The 17,113-nt window shown below is 48.1% G+C and overlaps 1 protein-coding gene across 31 annotated transcripts in view; it reads right to left on the reverse strand.

Moving 5' to 3' along the window:
* Positions 1-17,113, reverse strand: part of OBSCN (obscurin, cytoskeletal calmodulin and titin-interacting RhoGEF) — a 320,581-nt gene that overhangs the window by 284,790 nt on the left and 18,678 nt on the right. For all 31 annotated transcript variants that reach the window (XM_089776829.1, XM_089776823.1, XM_089776814.1 and 28 more), the window contains exons 2-4: positions 15,345-16,485; positions 1,516-1,785; positions 282-542 (exon numbers count right to left, since the gene is read on the reverse strand). In XM_089776829.1, the coding sequence (XP_089632955.1) occupies positions 282-542; positions 1,516-1,785; positions 15,345-16,476 (1,663 nt within the window). In that variant the 5' untranslated portion in view covers positions 16,477-16,485. The remainder of the gene's footprint in view (positions 1-281; positions 543-1,515; positions 1,786-15,344; positions 16,486-17,113) is intronic.

A 17,113-nucleotide genomic window follows, 5' to 3' on the forward strand; every position in this document is an offset into this window, starting at 1 on the left:
CAACAGTACCATTCCTAATGATTTTTTGCCCCAAATGGCCTGTGCAAGCATTGAGCTCACAACCCTGAGTTTAGTAGGCCAATGCTCAAACCACTGAGCTATCCCTCTCCCGCTAGTCAGCTAGGACCCAAAATTCAGTCCTCTCTCCCTGGGTCAGCCTGCAGCCTGAACCCCTCCTCCCCGGCCCCACCTGGGAGCAATGATTCACACAAAGGAAAACAAAAATGATTTGAGTTAAGGACCTGGGTAAATCTCCCAATGTAGAAGCAAGGGAAGCTTACTGGATACAGTGAACTGGGTAGATGTCCGACACTCATCAGCCAGGAACGCGATCTCCCCAGCGTCTGTCATCTTGCACTCCCGGATCATCAGGGTATGCTGCTTGCCGGATGCAGTAATGGTGACTCGCTCGCTGGGCTTCACTTCTTCCATGTTCTTCAGCCAGCGGACATGCGGGCTCTCGCTGTCCAGCTCCACGCAGAATATGGCGGTGTCGTTGATGGAGACCGCTGTCTTGCGCGGCAGTTTTTTAATGATGTTGCCTGTATGAAAGAAAGTTCCCTCAGCCACAATCCAGGAGCCCTAGAGTACTGTGGTCTCCAGATCATGGGGAGCCAAACAATGCCAACCACTCTGGCTCAGCCACAACGTACGGAGGGACTGAGTGAGGGGCTGCGATCTGTATGCTGCAGGAGGTCAGACTAGACAGGAACATAGGACAGAAGGGACTTATTGGGTCATCAGTTCCATTCCCCTGCTAGCACAGGCAAGCCCTCCATAGAATCCTGTCGATAAATTTGCCAAGATCCATCTTTCAAATTAGATTATTTGCCCCCAACTCCTTCCGTTGCAAAACTTCAGTCCTCTGTATTTCTAACTTCCAGTCTACATTTATTTACAGCCTATTTATCTCCATTTGTTCTGGTGCCGACACTGTCCTTTCACTTAAATGGCTCTGCTCCTTGCCCCTCCCCTCCATCGTTTGCTTCCGCCAGATGTGTCAGGGAGTCATGGGCAGTGGGTGAAGGTAGGGCTGGGGGAGGCAAGCCTCCAACCTGCCCCCCCCAGCCCTACTCCTTCTGGCCAGGCCCTGCCCCCCATCATTGGGAGATGGGGTGGCATGCACCCCCAGCCTTCCTGGGCAGCACACGGTTTTGGTAGATGGGAGACAGGCCCGTAAATGCTTTTGAGAACCTCAGGAAGAGCCTATTTGCATCTTTAGACACCTAAGGACCATTTAAGAGCTGGCCTCGGATCTTTTCATCTAAGTGGTACAGGCTCATGCTTCTTCCTGGCATGTCCAGGTCCAGTCCCCAGTCAATGGGATCATCGCCTGTGCTAGTAACACTGCGGGCCTTTTGAAACCACACCGAGAGCACGCCTAAAATGCCGCTGCAGACGTTCGTGTCAACTCCACATGAAACTGCCAACCTCGTCAGGCAGGATTTACCTTTGCCACACACCCAGAAACCTTTGCAGGGTGGGGATTCTCCTCCGCGGAATCTGCTGTCTTACCCTGGACAGTCAGCTCCGCGATGGTCCGGCTCCCCTCCTTCATCTCACAGATGTAGACGGCGTCATCGTCCGTGGTGACGTTCTGGATGGTGAGCCGGCGGTGCGTCCCTTCTTCTTCGATGTTGTATTTCCTGCTCTGCTGGAGTTTGGTCTCCTCCTTGAACCAGGCGGTTTCGGTGCTCGGGACAGGCACCTCGCACTGGAAGGTGGCAGATTCTTTCTCCTGGACTTCCACATCCTTCAGTTTCGTCTTGAACGGCACTGTGGGCTCTTAGAAAGGAGACAAAGGAATAAGAACTTGGAACATCTTTGGAGCACCTCACAGGCAAGTCAGGAGATAGAAAAGTGTCAGTGTTACCATCAATTATTTATTATTTATAATTAAATTATGGTGTATAATATTAAAGTATTAATAATAATGAATGGTTTATGGATTATTATTATTTGCACTGTAATTGTGTAATCAGGAATCATGTCCAGTTCTCCTGGGCTCTGTACAAACATGCAGTAAACAGATAGTCCTAGTCCTAGAGAACTTATGTTCCTGGCCAGTGAGACCAGGCAAAAGGTGAATAAAAAATTTTAAAAAAAATGGAGGTTGAGGGGAGATTGGGCCAAAGTAACTGTAACAGGGGAAAGTGAGCTGAGTCTACCTCTGAGCCACAAGCTGTTGTACCGTGACCCACCGGTAGTGTTCGGTGCGCATCCAAGCAGACGTGAACCTACAGGAGGGACCAGCAGGGGAACAGAGCTGTGGCTTTGTAGATTAGTGTCGGGGAGTTTGCTCCCGCCACAAGAGGGATGTGAGAGAAAGCACCAAAGCACTTGGAAGAGGATGTGGACCAATAGGCGACATAGGCTGGCACCACTGGTGGAGCAAACACGGCAGGTAGCTCCACACTCATTGAGCTGACAGAGACGGCAGGTCTAAACAGGCATGGTTAGGGACGGCGGGTATCATAGGCGGGGGAAGGCATTGCCTTCCCAAACCTCCAGCCTGGCCCCGCCCATTCTCCACCCCCAGACCGCCTGCTGGAGGCGCATTGGGGGTAGAGTGTTGCTGCCCCCCAGCGCCTGCCCTCCCCATGCTCCTGGCTGGAGCCACATGCCGCCCCAATTCCCCATGGTGCTGGCAGAGACGAGGCTTGGGTCCCACGGCAGTGGGGCAAGCCCCCAGCCCTACCTTCACCCACTGCCCATGGGAATGGTCTTTACAATAAGGCCAGTGAGCAGGCAGCGTGCGTGGTGGGGAAGGGGCAGCCACTGGGGGGACTCTGAGAAGATGCAGTCAGAACATCGGGCTGGAGTGATCTTGGGCAGCAACGTGGGTCTGGAAAAGCTTGCTCTGTGCATGCTAGAAATGTGGCCTTAGAAATACAAATCCGCATGGGCAGCGGGAGCCAGAGAAGGTGACTTAAATCAGTTTTGTAAGTCTCTCTCAAGGAGCTCAGAACAACTGCTCCTGCGCTGTTCCTTTTTGTATGAGGCACTCAGAGCACTTTATAAAGGGAGTACGAATTATTATCCCCATACTGCAGATGGGAAAACTGAGAGAGGGGACATGCCTGTGGTGGAACAGGGGATTGCACACCACTCTCCCATGCCATAGGCTAGCGCTCTAACTACTAAACCATTCTTCCCTGTTGACAAGAGCTAGGACTAGAATCTAACTCCCTAGCTGCTGCTTTGGCCATTGGACCATGTTGCTCCTATTTAGACAGAAAAGGGGTTGGAACAGAAGTGAAGCTGATCCAGTGCACAAAAGGGATACATTTTAGAAACAGAACAAAGGCTACATTTACACTACGGCAGAACACTGACTATGTGAATGACTGGAGTCAATATACCGTAAGCCAAGTTACCGCAGGCTCTCTCCCATCAACTTCCCTGTGAGGGAGTGAGAGAAGGACCTGACAGTGCAGGGGCTAAAAAAGGCCTTTTTGCCCATTTAGCCTCACCCCATTTTACCTGCAGCCAATGCCAGGCCTGGAGGGAGAATAAAAGGAGGAAGCCCGGCTCAGGTAGGGGCTGACCAGCAAAGAGGCCAGAGCTAGTTCTGCCGTCCGTAGGACCTGAGCCAGAGCTGTCTACTGGGTTGGCTGCAGGAGGACGCAAGCTTCCAACCCCTCCCCCTGGCACAAAGGGGGAGAACCAGAAGGAAAACCCTATTGAGGAGGGGAAAATTGGACTCTTGGGACCACGCCCCAAACTGACAGAACAGATTCTGATAAGCAGACGGAAGTCCTACACCCTGGGCTTCCAGCTAACACCTGCACCTAACCACTAGGCCATCCTGCTGCCCAGGAGACTCGGCCACATTCCCTTAATCTTCTCATCTGGGGTAAAGTAACAGGGTTGACTGGAGAGTGATCTGGGGTTGATTTGGCAGGTCTTCACTAGACCTGCTAAATCAACCACCGGTGGATCCACCTCAAAGTGGTGATCACTGTGATGTAGTGTAGATGTATCCAAATTCATAGAATTTCCATTGAATATTAACAGCAGCCACGTGACTAAGGGTACGTCTAGACTACAGAGTTTTGTCGACAGAAGTTTTGTTGACAGATACTGTCGACAAAGCTTCTGTCGACAAAGAGCGTCTACACTACATTCAGTTCTGTCAACAAAGCAAGCTGCTTTGTCGACATGGCAGTGTAGACGCAAGGACAGTTTAGATGCAATAACACCTTCTGTCGACAGAACTCTGTCGACAGAAGGCGTTATGCTTCGTAAAATGAGGTTTACCAGCGTCGACAAAACTGCTGAGTTCTGTCGACGTTATGTCGACAGAACTCAGTGGTAGTGTAGACGCTGGTATAGTTTTGTCGACAAAAGTCCACTTTTGGAAGTGCATCCCTCTTCCTATATTCTGATACACAACTGGGGAGAGAGAAAGTGACTGGTAAAAGCCTGTGGGAACAGGCTCGGATAAGAGCAACTGTGAGGAGCTCGGTGGCCTAGTAATGTTGTGCGAATGGCTGGTGCAAGCACGCCACCACTTCTTCTCTACGGGGTGGAACATTGGAGGCCAGTAAATCATCATTCAACACTCTAGGGGCTGGAGGTCCCCAAAGATCAGGCCCTAAACCAGCCTGGGTTTGTGGAGAGCCTCCATGCTGGGAACTTCAGAGGCCCGTGGAATCGGCTTTTGGAAACGAGGTTATTCTACCGCCAACCTCCACTTCTCAGCAGAGAATCCTAAACATGCATCTGCCTTGGAGAGAAAAGGCAAATCTGCACCCACCCGCCTGCGGGGACAGGGAGAGAAGGGGAGAACCGGTCTCCCAGCATGCACCGCTTCTTCCTGCCCGCTGCGTAGTACGCCTGCCAAAAGGAACGCTGCCAGTAACCCACATAGAATCTCAGGCTTGGAAGAGACCTCAGGAGTCATCGAGTCCAACCCCCTGCCCAAAGCAGGACCAACCCCAACTCAATCATCCCAGCCAGGGTTTTGTCAAGCCGGGACTTCAAAACCTCTGGGGATGGAGATTCCACCCCCTCCCTAGGGAACCCATCCCAGGGCTTCCCCACCCTCCTAAAAAATAGTTTTTCCTAACATCCAACCTAGACATCCCTCAATGCAACTTGAGACCATTGCTCCTCGTTCTGTCATCTGCCACCCATGAGAACAGCCTCTTTCCTTCCTCTTTGGAACCTCCCTTCAGGTACTTAAATGATGCGCTCAAATCCCCCTCCTCCCCCCTCACTCTTCTGGAGACTAAACAAGCCCAAATCCTTCAGCCTCTTCTCATAAGTCATGTGCTCCAGCCCCCTCATCATTTTGGTCGACCTCTGTTGGACTCCCTTCAATGCGTCTACATCTCAATGGGAGGCCCAGAATTGGAGACAATACTCCAGATGTGGCCTCCCCAGTGCCGAATAAAGGGGAATAATCACTTCCCTAGTTCTGCTGGAAATGCTCCTCCTAATGCACCCTAATATGCTGTTGGCCTTCTTGGCTACAAGGGCACCCTGTTGACTCCTATCCAGCTTCTCATCCACTGGAATCCCCAGGTCCTTTTCTGCTGAACTGCTGCTTAGCCAGTCGGTCCCCAGCCTGTAACAATGCTTGGGAGTCTTCTGTCCCCAGGGCAGGATTCTGCACTTGTCCTTGTTGAACCTCAGCTGATTTCTTTTGGCCCAATCCTCCACGTTACTGTCAGGGAGTGGGAAAGAGCGTGGAAGCATGCGGCGCATGGGGGAGGGGCAGAAGGATAAAAGGAGGAGTAATGGGAGGCACTGAGACTTGACAAAGGGAGACCAGTTGGCTCCAGGGTGAGAAGAAGGGTCCCAACTTGCTCCTGGGGGCCCCCACACGGTCGGCAGCAACTGCTGCCATCCCTCTGCATCCCAGTGTCCAGGACGTGCTTGAGGTTACAGAGGACAGAGCACCCACAACGGGCCTCGTGGAGGGGCAAGACTAAAGTTATCTATGGGAATCAAAACTAATGTAACACAAAACTTCTCCGGCCCCTTCAGCATGTAGGTTACATTCCTCCCACTGGCCAGCCTGAACATGACACCATACTACCCATCACCTTGGAGCCTGTCCTGTTGTGTTTAGAGCTGATGCAACTCCTATGCTGAGAGGCCAGGAGAGAAGGGCAGAGCAGGAAAGCAAAAAAATCAGAGGGTACAAGATTCTATGAGTCAGATTCAGAGATGAACCAGAATGTGTCCACACAGAGGCTGTGTCCAGACTCAGTGGTTTTTTCGAGAAAAGTAGCCTTTTTCCGAAAAAACTTCCCCTGCGTCCAGACTCAAGCCGCGTTCTTTCGAAATTAAATCGAAAGAACGCGGCTTTTCTTTCGATGGCGGTAAACCTCATTTCACGAGGAAGAACGCCTTCTTTCGAAAGTTCCTCTTTCGAAAGAAGGCGTTCTTCAATGTAAATAGGGCTTCTTCAAAAGAGAGCATCCAGACTCACTGGATGCTTTCTTTCGAAAAAGCAAGCCACTTTTTCGAAAGTTCAACGTGCAGTCTAGACGCTCTCTTTCGAAAGAGGCTCTTTCGAAAGCTCTTTCGAAAGAGGCTTGCAGTCTAGACATAGCCAGAGAGACTTGGCTCAGGAAACATTTATCTGGATTAACTTTTAAAGAGGATTAGTTAAATTGTATTAAATTCCTGCCTGGACACTCATCTTCAGAATTAAAGTGTCTTTAATTCAAATAAGAATTAAGGCAACTTTATTTCTGAATAAGAGCATCCGCACAAGTGCTTTATGAATTGAACTAATCAACTTTACAGTCATATCTTTAGTTACTTTGGATACATTTTCCTGGCTGTCCCCTTATATAGGTAGGTGTTAATCAAAGGGAATGTAATTTACATGGCAAAAGTGCCAGAAGAGAGAGTAAGATACATCAGTTTCCATTCATTTCTCTGTATGAAGCAAGGAGTTAAATTCTATCCGTTCCTTTTTCTTCACAATTGCTGAGAAGTGTCTAAAACAAAATAGATGCAGCTCCATTTGTGGCCTACCAGTCTATATATATCTTCCAAAAATAGCATAGCCTTGTATGTAATGATGTGTGCTTATATTTATGCTATCCAACCAGTAGGTGTCTGTGTGTGCTGGGTGGTTGTTCCAGGCAAAATATAGTCTTTGGTAAATAACAGGGACAAAGCTGAAATCCAGGCAGTGTCAAATCTGTTTTCAATATTAAATTTGAGACAGGTTGCAATTTTATATATCATGACAATATAGGCCTACATTAAACCTTTCCTCGCTCACACCTTTACTGCCCATCTGCCCAACCACCGTCAATTTGGCATAATATACACACAATATTTTGCACTTCTATTGCTACTTCCATTTTGGGGATCCTTATGAGTTTACACATATACCTTCACTTAGAACACCTGTTGGAGGAACTTGGAAACCAACTCACTGGAGACCTCAGATCAAATTCCACCCTCACAGATGTAACTCCCACTAGAGCTGTTTACACCAGTGTTGAACTTGGCCTGTTTTTGAAATAGTTTTGTCCAGAGGGATGTGCCCTTTTGCCTGATCCATATGCACCAAACCTGCAATGGGTAGGAGCTATTTTTTTTAAAAAAAGTACAAATCTGACCCATCTTTTCCTAAGTGGAGATGCAGCCTAAATAGAAGCAGAGGTCTCCTCCACCTTGCCTCTCAAGCTATATCAGTCGCATTCTTCTGCCTGCAGTCTCTCTCTCCCACTTCCTGTCCTTTTCACCACTTTTCCATTTCCCACCCCAATGTGTGATGTTCCCTCCAGTAAATACAAGAAACTCCCATTAACTGTAGTAGGGGGAGAATATCAAGGAGAGGAAACTAAGCCAAGCCCCAAAATTCTGTTGCTTTTGGTTTCTACTCCCATTGTTGTGCTGTTTTTTATTTCTCCTCCACCATGAAGTCTGTCTCTCAGTCCTCATCCTTTTCTCTACCTTGATTGCAACCTAGGTCATTTATCAGCCAAGTAAGCAGGCATCTGGCCCTGGTCCCTTTGTGATTTCACGCACCATCATCATTTTACTTGACCTATGACCTTCAACTTTTACAGTCAGCTTCTGGTTATTTAATCAACACCTTCTCGAATCCAGGGGCCTGATTCTGCTCTCTTCAACTCTGCCAGACTTCCCATGGTGGGGCCCAAGAACGACTTCTCATCTGCCACAGTTGCTGACGTTATATGCTCTGTAGTGCTGTATCAAATGCCTTTTAGAAATTCACATCGTGTATACCCGCTGCTTCCTCCCATCTCTGAGTTACCTCCTGAAGACATTCAGGTCTGCCAGACAAGATAGCCCCCTTAGAAAACCCATCTGACTGCCAAATATCTGCAGAAATGTGATCAGTAGAAAGCAATGTCACCCCTCATTAAAATCTCTAGAATCTTGCCCATCACTAAAGTCAAATGTATCATTTACTGGCTGCCTTAGTTCCTGCAAGTGGGCTATATTTTCTTCCTTCCAGCCCATCCTCATGTAAGGCCGACAGCCCCAAGCTGTAGGTAGATGGAATTGAACCTGCAACCTTAGGGGCTAAAGCTATAAGCCTCTACTGCATAAGCTAAAAACCAAGAGGCCCTCAACTAAAGCTTTACAGCAGACTTCACTCTCCCTCTAAGTAGTCTTAGTAACCCAGGTCTGTCAGCATACACTAAGAAATTATACAATTAGTCCAATAAGCCTCATTCTGGGACTATTCAGAAACCATCCATTTTGACCCACTGGTCTCTTAGGTCATGGACTAGCAAAACATTTAAGCGCATGAGTGGCCTCCATGAACTCAGCTGGGCTACTCTTGTCCTTAGGGGTAAGCCTGTGCTTTATGGATCACAGCCCTACAGAACTGTGCAACCATCGGCTGAGATTCCTAACGCTGATTCTGAGATTTAGACACACAATTCCATGAAGATGAATGGGGAATTGTGTGCCTAAACCCCCTAATCAACTTTGAAAATTTAATCCAGAAGCTTTATCTTCCTGGATATGAATAATCAAAAGCACACAGGCATGAGACGTAACATTGATGGGCCACATAAATATGTCCTTATAAGTGTACATAGACTTTATTCAGCACTGGTGAGGCCCCATCTGGAGTATTGCATCCAATTCTGGGGTCCCCCATTGCAGAAAGGATGAGGACGCATTGGACAGAGTCCAGCAGAGGGCAACAAAAATAGTTAGGGGGCTGGAACACTTGACTTACGAGGAGAGGCTGAGGGATTTGGGCTTAGTCAGTCTGCAGAAGAGAAGAGTGAGGGGGGATTTGAGAGTAGCCTTAAACTACCTGAAGGGGAGTTCCAAAGAGGCTGGAGAGAGGCTGTTCTTAGTGGTGACAGACGGCAAAACGAGTAGCAATTAACTCAAGTTGCAGTGGGGGAGGTGTAGGTTGGATATTAAGACAAACTATTTTCCTGGGTGGGGGGGAAGCACTGGGATGGGTTCCCTAGGGAGGGGGTGGAATCTCCATCCCTAGAGGTTTATAAGTCCCGGTTTGACACAGTCCTGGCTGGGTTGATTTAGTTGGGATTGATCCTGCTTTGGGCAGGGGGCTGGACTCAATGACTCCTGAGATCTCTGCCCACCCTGGGATTCTATGATATGTTGCTGTGTCATGTTGGCTGGAAGGCAGACATTTGGAGAAGATTGTTACTGCTTCTGCCTGATCAAAATAAGGCCTGATTGTTCAGCAAAAGATGCACTGCCCACGTACATGATTATGGTACACAGATGATGACATAAATAATAGAACAAAGGTTCACTTCTTTGCTATGTCTTTGGAGGGACCCATAGGAGCACTATCCAAAACCCAATTATAACCATCCCACACCATATTTCCATTCATTCCATTGTGGATCAGAAAGCCTGAGTTGAGTAAGTAACCGGCACACAGAAACAGACCATAAACAGTTCCACTTTAGCTCTCTGACTCACTTGTGGGGCTGGATAGTGAACACTGATAACTAATATTTTCCGCTGGGGATGGGCAGTTGCATACTCACCATATCACAGGGACTTATGCTAGAGCTTCCAGGCTGGATGAGACGGGCACCAGTCTAAACCCCGTTTCAATCATGCTATTTCTAGATGTTTTCCAGCACATCTAAGTCCTTCTCCAGCCACCAGAGGCTGCATCATAGACTCATAAAGCCATAGGCTTAGAAGAGTCAGCTAGCCAAACCCCAGTTGCTTTGTGCCCTGTGGATGTTATGCCCTTATGACCATAGGAATCACCGAGTCCAGCCCCCTGCCCAAAGCAGGACCAACCCCAACTCAATCATCCCATCCAGGGTTTGCTAAGCCGAGACTTCAAACCCTCTAGCGATGGAGACTCCACCCCTCCTTAGGGAACCCATTCCAGTGCTTCACCGCCCTCCTAGGGAAATAGTTTTTTCTAATATCGAACCTAGGCCTCCCTCACTGCAACTTGAGACCGTTGCTCCTCGTTCTGTCATCTGCCACCTCTGAGAACAGCTTCTCTCCATCTTCTTTGGAACCCGCCTTCAGGGAGTTGAAGGCTGCTACCAAATCCCCGAGGTCTAATAATAATTCATAACACCAACTACAAATGTTTTTTTTTTTAAATAAAATCTGTTGGAGAACTTTTTTTCCTTCCATCCAAAATAACCTAGGATGAGGCCTATGGGCAATGGATATAGGGTCTGATCCAAAATCCTTTGAAGTTACTGGGCATCTTTCTACCAAAGTCAACAGTATTTGGAGCAGGTCCCTACAGGGCAGCATTTGTCCAAAGCTTCGTACTCCACATTTCCTCATCCTCAGATATGGAAGGTCACCAGTAGTGCACAAAGTAGGTGAAGTCCTTGAAGAGAAGAACCAGTGAGTGTCAAAGCTATTGGCAGGATTTGTGTGGCAGGGCATCTGTATGAAAGAACATGCAGTATTTCCAGCATGTGATACTTCATTCTTGATCTTCGGTTTAAATGCCCCACAGACTCCAAATACACAGCCAGTTATATTAGTGATGAATGTGCAACATTTTAACCAGTATAGGGGGTAGAGATGGTTTAATAATGGGGAGAAACTCACTTTGTATGGGTATGTCTACCCAGCAGTGTTATTTCGGAATAATGTCCGAAATAACATAGTGCATCTAGACTACAAGCCTTTATTTCAAAATAATGAGGAACTGGAGGACTTCTTACTCCAACTCTTATAATTCTCATTTCACGAGGAGTAAGGGAAGTCGAAGGAAGAGTGCTCTTCCTTTGACTTCCTGCTGTATGGACTGTGCCAAAAGCCAAATTAAGCTATTTCGACTTCAGCTACACAATTGATGTAGATGAAGTTGCGTAGCTTAAATCGACTTTAGCCCTGCTGTGTAGACGTGCCCTATGAGAACTGTTCTTCAGGGAAGGGGCAATGGGTCAACATTTTGAATTTTAAAAAGTTTTCTAACTCGCTCCAAATCCCACTCGCTTGCCTTGTCCAATTCTTCCCATTGGTTTCACCACGTTGGTTCAGTCAATTGTCTCATTAGAAGGAGCTACTTCTAGACTAAGCCCCTCAACTTCGTAGGTAGACCAAGGGGATGTTGACCGTCATCTATGAGCTTTGCTGATTCAAAGTGAACCCTTTCGAGAAGAAGAATTTTTAAAATCTCATGTCCTGGCAGCCATTTATGTTATGTGTTGACTTTGTGCCTATTGCACGGTGGTCCTGGAATGGTTTGCACTTTGTTAGTCTATTTTACATGTTGGTTATATTAGAGTCTAGTGGTTAGAGCACTGGACTGGGATGCAGGAAGCCTGGCTTCTATGCCCAGCTTTGCAGTTTGACTTGGTGATCTTGGATCAGGTCATGTGCCTCAGTTTTCCTGTGTGTTAAAAGGAGATAATGACACTGACCTGCTTTGTAAAGCGCTGTGAGAGCTACTGGTAAAAGTGCTCTATAAGAGCTACATTCTATGTTGCTGTTACACAGAGAAGTTAGGGCCTGATCCAAACGGGTTTTGACATCAGTGGAAAGATACCTATGGCCATTGGATCAGGCCCTTAATACCAGCATGTTGAGTTTTCACAAACTAAGTTTTGTTCTCCAAGCTGGCTGGGGCAGCATTGATGTGCAAAATATGCTGCCCTTTGCAAACTCCATATGAATTCATTTTTATAGAATCCATAGGACAATACAGGAGGTAAATTAATAATAAGACCTGGATTCTTCAATACTAGCCACTCGGGCAGCACTTGTATCGCTCATTTTTCAGGAATGAGTTCTTAAGGGATTAAATCCTAAGAACTAAACAATTGAAATATACAGACAGCAGACTAATGCAAATATCTGTAGCAAAACAACTTGAACGGGTTTTCCCCCACTAATCACAGACAGAAGACTTGGACAGAAAAATAAGGCTGACCCGCCTACCCAATGTCTTTACTTAGGTATTTTTGTTGTTGTTGTTTGTTGTTTTTTGTTTTGTTTTCTGAAGCAAAAACTAGCCCATTTTTTACTTTCTCAAACATTTCTGGTATATTTTAATTAAAGGGGAAAAAGGTTGTGTGGAGAGAGATTTCATCAACATTTCACAAAAGGAAAAGAAAAAAAGGGGGAGGAAATTTGCAAAATTGTATACAAATAAATATTGATTTGTTACAGGAGAGGTGTGAGCTCTCTGTATGACTCAGGGCTCTTGGTTTAGGAGAATTTTTAATAAAATCACAACAGCACATTTCCTTCTGGTTTTTGAGCGCGTGTGTTATTGTGAGGCCTGCCTCCAGCTTTCCTCCACATGGGCAGCGAGCGCGTGTGTTATTGTGAGGCCTGCCTCCTGCTTTCCTCCACATGGGCAGTTAACTCAGGGTACGGCTAGACTGCAGGGGTTTTTCGGGATACTGGAGGTATCCTGAAAAAACTCCACTGCATCCAGGGAACGCCTTTGCGCTTCCGCTTTTTTTGCAGAAGAGCAAACACGGTCTTTCAGAAGCCCCCTGTAGTCCTCGTTCTACAAGTAGGGTTGCCAGATACTTTCACAAAAAATAACAAACAGGGTGGGAAAAAAAATTGGTTGAGCAAAAAAAAAAAAAAAGACCACACAAAAAACCCTAGTCACTGCACCTTTACATACCCGCACTCCCTACTCCCCCTGCCCCCACCAGACGCAGCAGGGGAATGTCCCAAGTAGCCTTCTGTCCGAGAAAACCAGAAAATACTGGACATTTTACATGTCGGTATTTTCTGGGGTTTTTTACTGGACCGAGGCCACAAATACCAGACTGTCCGGCCAATACCGGACACCTGGCAGCCCTTTCTATAAGGAATAAGAGGGCTTCCAAAAGAGGGTTTTTTCTGACATTTGGCCCAGTCTAGATGGGCCAAATTTTGGAAAAGCCTCTTCTGACAAAAAAATTGGAAAAAGGTATGCAAAATGTATAGCATTTGTGTACCTTTTTCCGACAAAAGCTTGCAGTCTAGCCGTACCCTCTGTGGGACATTTGTATTTATTTTTCAGTGAATCAAGTGCGGGTAAGAGTGCTCAGTTTAATGTCCATGGAGACAGAGGTTGTCTGTTTAGCCCACATAATGGTTACAGCATGGGCAGGAGCAGTTCCAGCGGCCCTGAAGGCACACCTCTGACTCCGAGAGACTAGTTCTAGAGGGGAATGAGCAAAATAGGCTTCTAGGCCCATTCAGGCCTGGGCGCTTCTGCTGAATCTGCCTGTAAGGGACCCAACGAGGCAGCCCTGCCATGCATGAGGACACCTTGTGTCCAAGGCTGGCAATCAAACTGAAGCAAGCTTCCAAGGCTGCCTGCTCCAGAGTCTGAAACAGGTTTGGGCCAAGCCCTTGTGAGAGGAGGCACTTCCCGATGAGCCCTCAGTTCTGAGCACGCTGTGCAAGGGAACAGCTGTCGTGGGGGCAGCCAGTGGGAGCCGTCCCTGCCTTCGGGTGCACTGGCCTTGCTGGGATGGATGCTCAAGACAGGGGTGTTTCGTTGCATCCCCAAACTGATCCCCTTCACAGTAGCCAGCTCTATGCCGCATCCTGTGAGGAGCTGGCTGACTCCTGGGAGAGAGGCCTAGTTCTGTGCCTTCCAGACATCGCTTCGCACCTCACAGGACAGAGCACCGCCAGGGGCATCTTCCCCTCATAGTGGCTGGGCGGTTTGCCATTGAGCTCCATGTTGAATATGGAGCAGCAGCAATGGACTCTGGGGCAGAGTCCCCTGGACTTTTCCTGACAGGAAAGACAGTGGCTGTGACCCTAAGCCATTAGCCCAGCAGGTGGGGGAGCTCAAAAGCCAGGGAAAAACTGGAGGCTAAGAAAAGTACATTGAGGCTGGTCAATGACAAAAAAGTCTTATTTAGCCTTAATTCAAACACATGTATTTTGCTGCCCATTCTTGTGATTTTATTGTGTGCCTTGCTGTATTTGGGGTCTTCCCTGCAAGCTCCCTCCCCACCCCGCAGCAGTCACATGACTCCATTAACCTCTCAGCGTGGGTTTTTTGGGGGTTTTGTTAAGGTAAGTTTGTTGCCTTCATGGCTGTGGAAAAAAGCTTAAAAACATGAACCATCAAAACTAAAAAAAAAAAGAAAAACCCCAAACCAAACCAGGCAAATAGAAAGAACCCGACATTATTATTATTATTTTAAAACCTCATTGTTTTTGGAACCTCACTCATGATCTTTGAAAGCTTCAGGCTGGCGATGCTGTGAGCAGGATCTTTTCACATGCCGATTAACAAACGGCATGTGAATTCGAATGCTGTACGGTACTGATCCTTTTATTCATTAAAGATAATAATGTGCAAAAAGGGTTACTCTGAAATTTTGACCGAGGGGAGAACTGTTTAAAAATTCAAAACTGAGGCATTCGTTTAGTATTTGTCACACTCCCCTCCCGCAAAATCTCATTCCATTTGCACTGACGTCAACTCTCAGCAAGGTTAGCTAGCATTTTAAGGGAGGTCCCAGAGTCTCCTCTGCCCTGATCCTGGTTTCTGCCCAGAACAGAGGCATTCTGGGGATGGTAGTTCCAGGGGCAAGTGAGATTTGTAGCCCCTGCAGCGAAAGATGCTGGGAAAGGGGGCAGGAATAGAAGGCAATGGTGAGAGACCTGGAGGGAGCAATGGATGGTTCATTCTACTGAGAAGCAAGACCTAGGAGAAAGCCAGTGCTGTAGGGACTGCAGAACAGACAGAAGCACCAGGTCTGGGGGGAGAACTTGGATGGAAGGGATTCCCATTCTAGTTGTTTGAAAGCAGTTGGGTGAGAAACTTGGATAAACCAAACAGAGTAAAAACTAGCGTGACTAGTTCTCTTGCCACTGAACCACATTCCCCTGGCTCACCTCCCCACGGACTACAAATGGAGTAGGAGGAGTAAACCACTCACCTCTGACAGTCACCAGCACCGAGCTGTAGGTCTGCCCCACCAGGTTGGAGGCGGTGCAGGTGTAGAGCCCATTGTCGATCTGCTTGCAGAAAAGGATCTTCAGCACGAAGTTCTCCTGTTCGTCCTCGTACACAATGTGCCGGCGCCCCTCTGAGATCACCTCGCCGTCCTTCTTCCACACGATCTCCGGCTTGGGCTCTCCGGTCACATAGCAGCTCAGCTTGGCGTGCTTGCCCTCCGTGACGTTGAAGGTGCGTGTCAGCACCCCGAAGGTGGCGTGGCGGGCTGATTTGGCGGTGAGGCTGGCGGCCCTCTCGTAATCCAGAGAAAGACGGAGACCAATGCCAGACAGCCCCTCAGTCCCGGAGTACATTGGGGCCGCTGTGGGGTCAGCGGCTGCCCACCCGGGCGTGTCCATCTTCCTGATTTCCTCACGCCTCTTTTGCAAGTGAGACAGCAAAGAGGCAGTCTTGCCATAGCTTGTGTCTAGACCGCCACTGCTCGGACTGTAAGATCCAAGCGTGTCCACCACCAGCGTGGCAGTAGCACTGGCAGAGCCAACGGGGTTCTCCGCCCGACACATGTATGTCCCGCTGTCCCCCAACTGAGCACCCTGGATCTTGAGGGAATTTGACTCTCCGAGTGACTCAACGTGGAAGCGGTTGGCGTCAGAACCGCCCCCCACCTTTCTCCCATCTTTTGCCCAGTTCACAGAGAGGGGCGGGCTGCCCTGGATTTTACATTTGAACAGAACGTCCTCTCCCAGGGTCACTCTGATGGAAGAAGGTTTCTGGATGAAATAAGGGGCTGATTCCATCACTGTGGTCTCCTCCCCAACTTTGATACTGACCGCAGTGAAAGCTTCCCCGATGGTATTCTTGGCCCTGCAGATATATTGGCCGCTGTCCTCTAAGCTTAGGTCATAAATTGTTAGCCGGTACAGATCGCCATCTTCCACCATTTTAAACCTTCCCCCCGACTGGATGGGAAGTTTATCCTTTTCCCAGCTTACCAGCGGGATGGGGTTCCCCACAATCTGGCAGCTTAGGGTGGCATCCTTCCCCACCGACACCATGAAGGCCTTTGGCCGAGTCAGGAACCTGGGGGCTCCACTGAAGAAACTGTAATCCATCTTGGTTGCCTAAGAAAACAGAAGGACCAAACGAAAGCTGATATACATGCGTGTGATTATAGTGATGCCAATAAACTTAATGTGGAAAGCAAAGGGATGAGCAATAGCAATCACATTACTGCATCTCCACCATCAATTTCATGATAGCAGTCAGCAAGTTTGAGGAACGTTACCGGTCTTTTATGGACATTTCCGTTTGGGTTCAGTAACAGTAACACTTATGTAAAAAGATGACTCCCACCACCACAAGAATCATGGGGTGACAGTCCAAAGGCCTGAGGTCAGACTAAGTGACTGTAATGGTCCTTTCTGGCCTACGCAAATCAAAGCAGCACCAATGGGTTATAATTTATGGACTGTTTGGTCGTACTAAGGAATGGTGGGAGTGGGACATCCAGGATACCTCTCCCCACATGCTCTTCTTCTCTTCACACCCACCTTCATCTCCCACCTTGTTCTCCTTCTCTCCTTTCATTGATCTCGCCCCTTCTTCATCTCTTTTCATCCTCCTCATGCCCATCTCCTCCCCCTGCTTTACTCTTCATCCCTTCTATGCTCCCACCCTCTCTTTCCATGTGTTGGGGGCAGGGATAGCTCAGTGGTTTGAGCATTGGCTTACTTAAACCCAGGGTTGTGA

The sequence above is a fragment of the Pelodiscus sinensis genome, chromosome 2 (genome assembly GCF_052426305.1).
Source record: "Pelodiscus sinensis isolate ZL-2025 chromosome 2, ASM5242630v1, whole genome shotgun sequence".
Lineage (NCBI taxonomy): Eukaryota > Metazoa > Chordata > Testudines > Trionychidae > Pelodiscus > Pelodiscus sinensis.